Here is a 13,650-nt window from a genome sequence, read left to right as displayed (position 1 = left end):
CAAGACGAAATTAAAGAAAACAAGGAACAGTTAGCTGAATGTACGCTTAGGTCTGGTTTTGGGTGTCAACAAATAGGAAATGCGAGAATGAAAACCAAAGGAAGACAAATTGAAAAGAAACTAAAATATTTCAATGAGCATAAAAAGGAATTAAAGAACAGACAGAAAATAATGCACATAAAATATAGACAAAATTGTAAAGTATAAGCAAGATGAGAAGATGAATGCTATGTTTGTTTTTCAGACTCATCTTAGGCCAATAACATCGGTAGGAATTGCTTTTAGCATGTCTGTTCGCATGCATGAGTGAGTTAGAAAAGGAAGCAAGTAACAAAGGGGGGAGAGAGGTTGGGCCAGGGGGGTGGGGGTGGTACTCCTCAATGTGATACAGTTGTTCAAGGTCAAATTTACTGGGAATTGAGATTAGTTGCTGTGTTGGTGTGCATTAGTTTGGGTAGTTGTAAAAAGGATGAAAAAGTGAACCGTTTCCTGCTAGCTTGTTAGTTTGAGAATATATCAATGTGACATTGGATTTTCTGCAACTATGGAATTTTTTTTCTCTGTGAAAGAATGAACTTATAAGTGGTCCATTTTCCAAAGGAATTACAATTTTTTTCCCATCTTGTGTGGTTTTTTTCCGAGGTAATCCATAATCATCTGCTTCCTCTTTTGCACTGTTTCGTGATCATGTCGCAGGCAGTTAGATAACAACCAATTTGGTGGTACTATTCCAGTCTCATATGGTAACATGTCAAAATTGCTTAAGTTGTAAGTGTTTAAAAATTATTTTGTCTATTGATCTGTAATATGTATTCTTTTTCTTAATTTCTTGTTCTCACTATCAGTCACACTCCTTACTCCTAGGTTTGCTACTTGATATACAAAAGTTTGTTTGAGAAACCTGGATGCTACTTTTGTACCTCCTTGAAGATACTTGTTGAACCTGGAACACTTGTGGTGCATTACTGCATTATGTGACACATAATATACAGATTTTTTTTGATGTTTAATGCACTTGTGTCTTTCTCTAGTCAAGAGGCTAATTTACCACTTTCATGCTTTTTGACAGACTCACATGTAGTCATGTACTGGGGTAAAACTGTAAATTTCCATGAAGCTCTGTAAGTTTTGTTTTCACACAATTTGCACAAAAGTATATACAGATATTCACAAAATTTTGTGAGCCATGTGTGATCATTTCATGAGTATCTAAAATATTTAGCAGCTTATCATTAATGTTTCATAACAAGTACAACTCAGCAGAGTATCCTCCTTTACAATTTCTCTTGAAGGTTTAGTCAAGAATTTGCTTCATTTTTTTTTGTTTGGGGTTTACCTTCGGAATAAGCTTGGACGAACTTTGGAAGTTCTAACACTTGCAAAGTAGATAATATTAGAAAAACTAACACTTACATAATAGATAATAATAGAAAAAATATGTAAGTAATAGGTTTCTAGTAATTCTTTTGGTAAAAAATATAAAGAAACACTTACAAAAACTTTTCTCTATAACTTGCTGAATTATCATAACCTTACCATATATTGGATGATGTGGATGTACAAACTTACATGTGCAGCTATATACATGGACATATACATACACATTTTGAAATTATGTTGGCAATGTTATCTATCAGCTATAAAGCAATTGGAATAAGTTCAAAAAGTTAGGGAAGTTGGGATTATGCTTGTAATGCTTTGTCATCTTTTATGATCCTTTTTAAGCTTTTGCAAAACTTCATGAACACTCTTAAACCTTGAAGTTATCATGATTTAAATGCATGCATGATTTTGAAGATTACATCCATGATCCATCTGTTTTTTTTTTTTCTTTTTGCAAGTCTCGTAACTCATTATCCTTTTGCACATGGCTTTGTAGCATGTAGATGCATCTGCTCTAATATGCAATTTCATGTTGTAGGAGCCTTAGGAACTGTAGCTTGGAAGGACCTATTCCTGACCTAAGCAGCATAGAAGAACTTGGTTACTTGTAAGTTTCCTAAGATTGTACCGAATTTCATGTTCAACTTACCATTTTTTTCTATTACATTTGAGTTTTTGTTGTGGCATCTGATAGGGACCTCAGTTGGAATCATCTCAATGGATCAATACCAACAAACAAGCTCTCTGTCAATATAACTACCATGTATGTAGAATAGATGCTCCCATTAAATTATGCATTGCCTGTTCTTGCATGTTTTGAAGGTATAATTGTTAAAAAGTATAATCTGCATATGTGTGTGTGTGCGTGTTAGATTATGGTGTCGTCAAGTGCAAATATTCAAAGGGCTATCTAAGTTGCTTTCATGAATGCAGAACTGGGATATGTAAAACTATAGCATTTAAGAAGAATAATGAAAGTACAATTTATATGCTGAATTTTTTGAAATAATGAAAATTAACAACCTTAGGTTTGCCCCTCTTATGAAATGCAATCTACACATTGTTTTTTCATGCTTTCTTTCCTATGGTTTTGGATAATTCGAGTTCATATGTGAGGCCAAATTCATCAAAAAAACAGCTTTGAATGCTGAGAAAGCCAAACAGCTTCAGATGTCATACGTACCTCTATCTCTTTATATAATATTATTTTACGATATAATTTGTATGTATACTTGTGTAAGCATATTCTCTCCATATATATGTATATAACCTCTTGCATTTTCTTGTCTGCTTCTCTAATATTTTTCCTTTTATTATTTTTTCCTGTTTACTGATTAGGTCATCATACCATTGGCTGGCTGAGCTATTAGCTAGCTCCCGCTGCTAAAATATTAGACAATTGGAGCTAGCTCAGCAGCCATCTCCTTTCTTACCTCTTCTATACGCTGAGGGCTGGCCTCTTGTGTTTGCAGTTTCTTATCAAGCTGTTTGATCTTGTTAATGCATTCCTTTATAATTCAGTGCCTTGGAATTTTTGTGACACGCCCCTGTGGGTATTTTTGTTGTGTTTGCTAGACTCCTCCGTAATTATTTTTTGTTGGATCTGATCAAATCTTATCGTGGACATTGTTCTACCACTTACAATAATCTACTTATTCTGATGTGCTCACAGTGTTTTATCGAATAACAACCTTTCTGGAACTATTCCTCAAAATTTTTCTGGGCTTCCTCTCTTGCAAAGAATGTAAGTTTCTCTGTTTACCACACATGCACATAGGCAGAAACTGCATGCTCCTTTGTTCTTAGTTTTTCCAGGACACGCAAATGGGCTGGATCTGGGAGAACAAAATACATGTAGATAGCGTGATATGGCAACCAAAAACAGTAAAATGAAGCTGCTATATTGGTTCCAAACGATTTGCATAAGTGAGATTGATGAGAGAATGCAGAGAATATGTCTTCGACGTGACATAACTCTTTGAAGGAGGTTATTTCACCCATGCTGCATCTTTACTGGGTGCTGGTGCAGCTCCAATTGCTGCTTCATGTCACTAACTTCAATAGTCAGATGTCTTAGACACAGTCAAGTGTGACATGCATCTGCTCATGTTTGTTGCTAAATGTTGATGAATCACAAACTCACAGATTTGGGAACCTATTCTCAATTACTTAAATTTCATGCTTTTGCCATGTACATGAGTTGTTTTGCATTTTATTGTTCAAGCTCTACCCACGGCATTATGTGCGTGGGTGTTGCATGCTGAACCTGCACCTATTCTATAGGTGACTCACTGAAGGAGTTACTAGTATATGCTTTCAGTTTGAAAAGCTTGAGCTTATACCATAATTTCTTGTACAGCTCTCTTGAAAATAATCAATTGGATGGTTCTATTCCAGCTATCATTTGGCAAAATAAATCTTTCCACCCGAAAGACCGGCTGATAGTGTATGTCCTCAATCTTCCTTGTTTTCTCTTGCTTTCATCGGTTATATTTCCTAGTAGCTCTTTGGCTTGTTCTATTATGTTGCTAGTTGAGAAGTCGACCTTTTGTTCATGGAAAACATTTATGAGGAATTCCATTTGACAGATAGTAGTTTTCACATGATATTTTTTTTCACATGTAATGGTTGATTCGGTTACTGCAGGGATTTGCGGAACAACTCCCTCTCTAATATTTCTGGTACTTTGGACCATCCTGCAAATGTCAGCATAAGGTAGCTTTTTGTCTTTGTACCTCGCCATCAATTTTGATTAAACTTCAGCCATATTATGGGGAACTGTAAATAGATGCTCACTGGAAGAAATACTCTGTTTCTAGTGAAATTCAGTGTTAGTGGCTTGTTTCAGTCTGGCACTTTGATTTGATGTCACCACGAGAGTGTTGAAGGTAGCAGTATGTGTCATGCAATAGGATACAAAGAAGCATAATGTACTAAAATAGTTGGTCATGACTAAAATTTTTAATTATGTGGATGACAGAGTAATTAATAAACTGGTTTTGTTCTATCAGGGACATACTTGCAAATGTTATTCTCAAGATTTTCTTGCATATGGCAAAGTCCACATACTTCACAAAGTTGCTTTGCTTGGAGAACTCGGCTATATAAAAATTTTTAAAATCACTAAGCTTAGTGCATAAAAGATACTACTTGCGAAAATCCCTTCATAAAAATGAATACGTTGTTGAACTTTAAGTTACAAACGGAAGGCATGCCACTTCATTCATTAAGAACCATTCATAGGCAAGGCCACCTCCTCCCACTTTTTCTTTGTTGGTTACCTTATCGAGAAAGTGAGACAGGCAAAGCTCTTTTCCTTAACTATAAAAGGGACCTTTCACAAGCCTTTGTGACATACTGAGTTCCAGTGATTTGACAGTGTGATGTTTAACGTGTACATTTTTTTTTTCATTTTTTTGTGTTCCCTGAATTCCTATAAATATGCTGATGCCGGCCATAATGATTTTGGTGCCTGTTCTTTTTACGAGTTAAATTTGAAGAATTTCATTAACTAAATGCATTGTCGTGAATTTCATTCTTAGGCATCCATCAGAGTGGTTTTTCTCAGGTACTAATTGGAAAAGTTGTTCTTCTCAATAAAATCTCAGAATTTGGAAAATAAAAAAATAAGAAGTTCTGAAATTATGGTCTTCTTCTAATTGTATACAAAACCATTTCTAAAAATTCGAAAGGCTTACCAAAATAAAGAGAAAAATTTAAAATTATTTAAAACATTTTTTGAAAAAAATCATGAAAATTTTGCATTAATATTGCAATAGTTTTGTTTTGGAAACATCTCCAAGATATTGCAATAACTCCCTTTTTATAACTTGTGTTTGATGATACTATTGCTTTATTTTTTAAAAATGTCTGCTCATATTTGTGATCATTACTAAAAGCTGGAGTGAGTGGCAGTATCTACAAGTAAGAGGCCCATTGAGGTAGAATCGATTGTTATGGTGCTCAAAACTGGTTCTTGTGGACATTTTCATTTTTCTGAACTTGTAGTTCTTCTGTTATGCATGCCAAGAGGAAATTTCAGCAGGATAAGGCTACTTTAGGGCCTAGCATGAGAGATATCACCAGAGTGACAGAGTCTATGGGTCCATGGTGGCCAATGCACACTGCTGGCACAATCATAACCAGTGCCCCTATTCGCCTTCTCCTGTCAAACTCCATTGTGCACTTGGTAGTTAGATTTTTAAGTCCATCATTGTATATGAAGTTCCTAAAAGTTTAGTCTTCTATGCTAAAATGTTTGCTTTTCACCTAAGCTAGATTCTAGTGAAATGGAGCCATCTTGTATGAGAATGCCTTCATTTATTCGACATGGAACTTGTAAAGTGCTGCCACATGCATGCTCGATGCAGTCATGATCATCCCAGGTTGGCCAAAACCCTTGCCTCTTTTGTCCAATTTTGGACTATTCAACTTTGATTGAAACCAATCTTATTTTTTCAGCTTTTCTGAATCATTTGGCGTAACTTTATTCTAGAAAATTTTACCAGCCTAGTTGTTTATGCATATATTAACTATCTTTAGAACAATTTTTTTCATAAAATGGACACACACACATGCACACACTATAGGGAGAGAGTTTTAAGCATATGATAGTCATGAAATATGAGAATCCTTGAGGATGCCTTTGAGTCATCCTATCAGATTGGACAAATCACATGTTGAAGAACAGCATTTGTAAATGACGCCATGTATGGAATTGCTATGGGTCCCTGTCCCACCAGAATCCTCTCCCAGATATCATAGGCCTTATCTATATTAAGCTGTGGTCTGGATCACACCATTTTTTATCACATAAGTGCTGCAAATAGGGTTCCATACATGAGTCTGGTGCGCATTGGGTGTGGCTGGTTATAGTACTTGCATATAGTTCCATCATATTTGTACTTATAAGATTCTTATATTACACGCACATGCATGCAAATACATATATGTCGTGTTCTCTGTACAGTACACAAGTTCTTTGGAAAAGTGACACACTTGCACTCTGCCCTCATTCGCATAGGTCATTTTCATTGAAAATGGTAAGATTAAAGTAAAGGAGACATTTGGTGTTACCATAAGTTTGATGTTTTAATAATGCAAATTAGGTATGGAGAATAATTTATTGATTACTAAAATTGTATTTTAGAGTCCTAACTCTGCAAACAACAAACTGAGAGCCTGAGAAATGGAAAGCTGGATCATAGAATAGTGACATCTTATGCTGCACAAAAACATACATGAGAAAATTAAATGGAACTTTCAACTTGACTGATCTAATTGATGTTTTATGAGCCATTTGTGTTCCCAGTGATGAAGAACCTGCAAACATGGTGATTTTCTGTTGTACATTATGCTATCTGGTGTTTTAAGCAAAAGATACATAAGCCACTTCCTGCTTTAGCTTACATCTTTATTTCAACCCTTGTTGTGGCAGTCAACAAAAAATTTTCATCAGTTAGGAATATGTCATATTAATTCTTGGTATCTTTTGTTGAACCAGGGATCTGTTTCCTGCATTATGGGAAGTTTGACATGGAATACTATCTCATTGCTTATGTGATTTCTCCTTTATGATTTGCTCAGGCTTCAAGGAAATCCATTGTGCTCAAACACCAAGGGCCTCGACATGTCCAATTTGTGTGATCGCCAAGACGATAATGGAGAGTTATCCGGAAGTGCAATTAATACTACAAATACTTGTTTAATCCAATCCTGTCCAACCGAAAATTTCTTCGAATATGTTCCATTGTCACCTGTTTCATGCTTCTGCGCTCTTCCCATCACAGTTGGATTTCGTTTAAAAAGCCCTGGCTTCTCTGACTTTCAACCATACCGTGAAAGCTTTGTTGCATGGGTTACATCTGGCCTTGGGTTGGATAGTTATCAACTGTATGTCGATTCCTTTGTCTGGGAGGCAGGTCCAAGGCTAAGGATGCACTTGAAGTTTTTCCCTCTTATAAAAAATGAGTCCAGCAAGCATGAGTTCAATGTGAGTGAGATTCTAAGGCTGAGGGGCATATTGGCTTCATGGACCATCAGTTCCAATAACTTTTTTGGCCCATATGAATTGCTCAACTTCACTCTTGAAGGAGATTATGCAAATGGTAGGACTTGGAAAATTATTTGCATGGCCATCTATGGGATTGTGCTTCCATCTGCTTTATCTCATTGAGGCATTTCGTTTGATGAACGTTGTGGGAATATTGTTTGTTTTAATGGGCAATTTCCAGAGAGAAAAGGCTGTTATTTGGGATGGTTTTCTTTGCAAACAGCTGACCATATAATGTTACAAAGTTTAAGAAAAACTTTTTGGTTTATTGAAGCTGTGTTCTGCCTATATGCAAATGCAACTTTTTTCTGTCAAGCCATATGATTTACACTTTTTTATGAGGTTCTTCGTCTGACCAGTATGCAAGAGGAAAAAAAGGGGAAATTTACTGCTTTATAGATGCTGATTTTTTTTTTAAAAAAAGTATAATTTTTTGTAATCAAGGGAACTTTGCATTTTCCAATTTGAGCATTGGTTTGCCTATAAGATTTATTTCTTCTCTTTGTTCCAGTTATTCCATTTCCTCCTTCTGCAAGCAACGGAATGAACAAAGGCACTTTGGCTGCAATAATCTTGGGATCATTTGCTTTGTTAATCATAATTTCTTCTCTCGTTCTGATCTTATTCATGAGAAGACACACTAAGGACCACATTTCAGCTTCTGGTAAACGACGATGTACGTGTCCTTCTTCTTTTGATGCATGTGTGTGTGCAAACAAATATTATCTTTGATTTTAGAACCATGGACATGCGATTCTTAAAGAAAGTTTTATATTTCAGCTTCATTTTGTATTGGATATGAAATTATGAACTAACAAACTAATATCTTGTATTTCATATTGGAAACCAGTTGATGCATCAAGATTTCAAGTTGCATCATTAGAGGTTGTTTCATAATATTTTGATTCTTTAGTTTAATAAGGAAACATGATTAACCCGAGGAATTCTCCTGTAGAAATTGTTTCCTGTTAAGGCATATTCTGGTTGCCTTCACTTTTCTAACATGCAGTTAAGACTACTTTCAGATTTATGTAAATCAAGGGTAAATGTCAATTTTGTGTTCGTGCATGCACAATCACACAAGTAGATCTTGTGTTGCATGATCTGTTTGTTTCTCAGATTTCCATTTCTGCTTTTAGTATTTGTATGTGTTTCTGCTCTAAAGTTATAAGCACATACTCAAGTAAAATCAGACTTCTTTGTGCCTCAAATCTGCTTATTCAGATTGCTATGAGATTTATTACATTAGGATATGTGGCCATCATACTTTCAAAAGCTGAACTTTCTTGAGGGCAAATGATATTTGCTGTTCGCAGTTTCTAACGTCCCTATCAAAGTCGATGGAGTGAAAGACTTTACCTTTGAAGAGCTGGCAGTAGCTACTAAGGATTTCAGCGATTCATCACTAATTGGGCAAGGAGGTTATGGGAAGGTCTATAGAGGAACTCTGGCTGACGGATCAGTTGTTGCTATTAAACGTGCTCAGGAAGGATCTCTACAAGGAGAGAGAGAATTCTTGACAGAGATAGCATTGTTATCACGGTTACATCACCGGAACCTTGTATCTCTTGTTGGATATTGTGATGAAGAAGGTGAACAGGTACTGCCTTATGTTCTTTCATTCTTAGCTGCCCACAAGGCTGTAGCTTCTTTGAAGAGCATAGTATGGCTTGCTTAATCATTGTGTTGACACAATTACCACCTTCTGGTTCTCAACTTTTGAACTGGATACCAGGAAGGATGGCAGGAATTCCGTGGCAGACATAGTTTGGCTATTCCTGTAATTAGTTTGTTGAAGGGCTTGGTCTACCTGATTCATCTTGCTATGCGGTGTTCATTCTAGTTTCCTTTGGTCAGTTCTTCAGATTTCATTGTGCACGGCTACACATCCAGAAACTCCTGTTGCTCACTTCAGTTTCCATTTTTTATCATCCCTATCCAACAAAACTTTAGCTATTTCTCAAACACAGGTGTAGCAGTAGTAGATTTTGAGATCAAATACCACTTTCTTAGCTGTAGCATATGATTGTTTTTAATTCTCCACCCTTGAGGCTTATATGCAATTGAGTTGTTTTCATGTAAAAATGTTCCTTCTCTAGTTGCTTGATGAAATGTTAATCACATCTTCATGTGCACTTCCAAAGAATCTAAAGGTTGTCAATCTTAGCTTGGGTTCTCTCAAACTGCATCTTCTGTTCAAAGACTCAGAACCTCCTCTGTTTTCTTGACCGCTTCATCTGGTTTATGACTATTGTCCAAATGTGAAGTTTCAAAGAGCAATTAATGTCCCATTCGGAAAAGTTGGCTTTTTTCTTACATTAATAAATTTGAGCTAGTTGTCAGCACTTGTGGATTTTAGGCATGGGTGCCCTGAGAAGTCGTGTAATAAAACTAGTGAGGTTAATGTTCTTGTGTGCATTGATTGCCTAGGATACCAGTTTAATCTGCCAACTTATATTTCACATGACAGCTAGTTTGTCATGCTCCCATTACCTCTTTGATAAAAGCCTATTTCTTATTTTCTGGATGTTTGTCTAGCTTGTAATAGTACCTTTCCAAGAAAGGGGAGAACACCTGTTTATGGATGCCATTGATATTGCACGGCTATAATAATTTCTAAATGGTAGTTGTATGCTTTCTACAAAGTTCTCTTGTTGTTGAATAGATATTTTATGCTGAATTATGTGATTTTCTAAATATGGTCCCAATTTTGTTGTGGAGAATTTCACTTGCACATTAAGTAATTATTTTTGAGAGGGCCATCGTTGTTGTATTGGTGCTCAGTTTTCATGTTTTTTCCTTTGTTTTTACCATGCAGATGTTGGTGTACGAATTCATGCCAAATGGCACACTGCGCAACTTTTTATCAGGTGACAATTAACTTGAAACATAATTCCTATGCTTCTCCGTTACTGTAGATGAAGCATCTTCAGATTATCATGATAATTGTAAACGTGAAACATGTGATAAATAAGAATTTTTTTCCCTATTTCGTGGTATTCCTTCATACAGAATCATGGACACACACACACACACACACACACACACACACACACACACATATAGATATATATATTATAACAAGAAAAATGATCTTTCTGCTGTAAAAAGTAAAGGAAAAATTCTTGTTCACTAATTAATAAATGTACACTTGATGTAAATGCAATTGAGTCTAAAAACATCAATGTATGGTCAAATGAATCAAACTAAGCAAATTTTACAGTCCTTAAACATTGTATTTTAATCTAGAAGTCGAAGAAAAAAAAAGAAAGAAAACTATGCTTTTAAGTTTTTAATATAAACAAAGAAATAGAAATTTTATGTAGCAAAACTGTAGCTTATGAATTGTCTGAGGGTCTCCTGACGAAATATATGAGTTAATAACTTGAGAATGCCCACAGTCAAAGTTGAGTCCAACATGTATGATTGTGGACAAATTTAGATAGTTATCCCTGATCTCCAGACAAGGCTGAGCATTGGATTTGGTAAATTGGATTTTTGCATTTGTACCTTTGCACACACCCACAGTGGGTGCAGCAACTTCATTACAGAGTTTGTGTTTCATGATGGAAGAAGTTTCCGTTATAATCATTTGTCAGTATTTGTAACAAATGGTCTTCTTTCTGAATGTCGGTTCCATCCGAGAAAATAAAGAAACAAAATACAACAGTTAAATTTACACCTTTGACTAAAATGTGAACCTGTCATATAAACTATATAAATGACAGTTGTTAATTTTGTGTTGAAAATATGCAGTTCATTCAGATATGTCTGTATTCTCATACATTGATTTCTTGCAATCTTGTAGTCTTGGTTTTGTAAATATCCATTTCCTTAGACAAAAGAACGACTCTAGTTTCTTTCTTTGACAAGGATGTGCATGGGAACAAGCACATGGTTTCTACAAAAACCCTCCCGTAGGGTTCATTTGGATAATGGAATGGTAACATACTGCTCCATGAACCTGCCTCAAAAATTGGGGTCATGGAACGCAAGACCTAGTTCTCTGTGAATCTGCTCCAATTTTTGGGGCAGGTTCATGGAACAGTATGTAACCATTCCACTAGCAAACAACCTCTTAAGGTAACTAAAACAGACCACAAAACTTTGCCTCGGAAATACAGCCTAAAATGCATATTAAACAGCATAAGCTTTTCTCTCTCTGTAGCTCCAAAGCATTTATTTTGGTTGTCCATGTCATGAATGTGAACTGCTTTTTACAGCTAAGGCAAACACCCCTCCTAACTTTGGTATGAGGTTGCGTATAGCACTCGGTGCGGCCAGGGGCATCCAATACCTTCACAATGAAGCAAATCCTCCAATATTTCATCGAGATATTAAAGCAAGTAATATATTATTGGACGTGAGGTTTGTTGCCAAAGTTGCTGACTTTGGGCTCTCAAGGCTTGCACCGGTTCCTGAGATAGAGGGCAGTGAACCAGGTCATGTATCTACCGTAGTCAGAGGCACTCCGGTAAGAAAGATTTGCAAAATATATTTGGAGAAACTTTTTCTTTTTAAACATGTTACATCCTCTTATTTCATATGTGTGTTTGTGATCATCAGTTCAACATGAACATATATTCTTTACATTGCAAACATGACAACCAGCCTCCCCCCTTGGCGGCTTTTTTGGTTTTACAGGGATACCTTGATCCTGAGTACTTCTTAACCCAAAAATTGACAGACAAAAGTGATGTATACAGCCTTGGAGTTGTGTTTTTTGAACTATTGTCGGGAATGCATCCCATTTCACATGGCATCTACATTGTTCGAGAGGTAATATTTTTGGTATTTTGTTTTGTTTTCGGTATTATAGGCATAGTCTGTGTTGCAATTGAATGTTATATTTTTTTGTTTTAGACGTAAAATTACAAGTCAGCAAACAACTGTCTAGCGAATTTGGCTCGTGAAAAGCCAGTGAGCAATATTAGGGTCCTTTATATAGGTCACACTATAGTTTGTAAAGAGAATGGTAGGAAGAGAATAAAATGTCAACCATATTGAGAACATGAGTTAGGAAAAGTTACTAGGCAGCAGGAATTTGTGTGACCAAGTAACCAGGTGCCGGAGCTCTGTTTTGTTATTTTGTTTTTAATGCTTTAAAATATTAGAATATATGTGGTTCTATGAAAACTGTTTATGGGCCTAGCACCTCCTCGCAGAATAGCACTGATCTTCTATTGCAGAAAATGAAAATATAGAAGTTTATGTTTGTCGGACCAAAGCAGGTATGTATGGTTGGTCAAACGAACATTTAACAGATACTGTTCAAGTTCGTCTCAATCGAGCTTAACTTATCTCACATTCACAAAGACATGCAATTATTATTTCAGTAAGACATGCCCTCATATTGTGCTCCTTCAAATACATCTGAATCTGCATCTTGACAACTTTTTGCTGCACCCTTTTCCCCTGATTGCTGCTTTTTTGTTTACATGTTTCAAGGACTGATAACTGAGTGCCTTCTAAATGATATTAATTCTTGTTGTATCTTATCTTTTCATCATGCTATTTCGATCCACACATTCATTTTAAGTAAAAATTTCAATTCCTCTTCCTTGCCATGATCTAGCGAAATTGTTTCTTGATAGGCTGACTGAGCCGGTATTTGGTGCAGGTAAAGAAAGCTTACCAAGCTGGAAATCTTGTAAAAGTTGCAGATAGTCGAATGGGTTCATATCCATTTGCATGTCTAGAACAATTTGCGGAGTTGGCCATCAGATGCTGTGATGATGAAACAGACCGGCGTCCATCTATTTCTGAGGTAGTTCGAGAGCTCGAAATCATTTGCCAGAAGATGCCACACTCAGAATATACATCTTCAGAGTTAACAGAGACTGAAATAGGGATGTCTGAAAATATGAAGCCGTCAGTAATCACAAGTACCACAACGACAGTAGCCGGAACCATAGACAATTATCCATTTTCTAGTGCTTCGGGCGGTGATTTGCTCAGCGTTTGTGTTCCTGATCCTTCTCCTCGGTGATTCGGCGATAAGTTTTAACCATAGGCTCGTCTAAGCACGTCTTGGCATCAGCGCATATAAGCCTTGCTCACTCTCATGTTTTATTTACTTGGATATTCTGCAAGGCAGAAGCAGCACCATGTATTTTATAAGTTTCGTTGGATTAGCTTCAATCGCAAGAACCTGATCCGCGTATGCTATTTTATTGGCTACAAGAAAACAAAAGTGCGAAATACAAAAGAATGGG

At 36.2% G+C, this 13,650-nt stretch overlaps 1 protein-coding gene across 4 annotated transcripts in view; it reads left to right on the top strand.

Annotated features, from left to right (window-relative positions):
• Positions 1–13,650, top strand: part of LOC116260282 (probable LRR receptor-like serine/threonine-protein kinase At1g06840) — a 29,321-nt gene extending 15,671 nt beyond the window's left edge. For 2 of the 4 annotated variants that reach the window (XM_031638486.2, XM_031638488.2), the window contains exons 8-20: positions 697–768; positions 1,922–1,990; positions 2,078–2,146; positions 3,056–3,127; positions 3,743–3,829; positions 4,030–4,098; positions 6,970–7,490; positions 7,947–8,111; positions 8,752–9,035; positions 10,254–10,305; positions 11,659–11,909; positions 12,080–12,214; positions 13,056–13,650. In XM_031638486.2, the coding sequence (XP_031494346.1) occupies positions 697–768; positions 1,922–1,990; positions 2,078–2,146; positions 3,056–3,127; positions 3,743–3,829; positions 4,030–4,098; positions 6,970–7,490; positions 7,947–8,111; positions 8,752–9,035; positions 10,254–10,305; positions 11,659–11,909; positions 12,080–12,214; positions 13,056–13,424 (2,215 nt within the window). In that variant the 3' untranslated portion in view covers positions 13,425–13,650. The remainder of the gene's footprint in view (positions 1–696; positions 769–1,921; positions 1,991–2,077; positions 2,147–3,055; positions 3,128–3,742; positions 3,830–4,029; positions 4,099–6,969; positions 7,491–7,946; positions 8,112–8,751; positions 9,036–10,253; positions 10,306–11,658; positions 11,910–12,079; positions 12,215–13,055) is intronic. The other 2 variants (XM_031638489.2, XM_031638487.2) reach the window with 2 other exon arrangements.

The sequence above is a fragment of the Nymphaea colorata genome, chromosome 9 (assembly GCF_008831285.2).
Source record: "Nymphaea colorata isolate Beijing-Zhang1983 chromosome 9, ASM883128v2, whole genome shotgun sequence".
NCBI lineage: Eukaryota > Viridiplantae > Streptophyta > Magnoliopsida > Nymphaeales > Nymphaeaceae > Nymphaea > Nymphaea colorata.
Note: the sequence above shows the minus strand (reverse complement) of the source record. Positions and strands in the feature narration are given on the sequence as shown.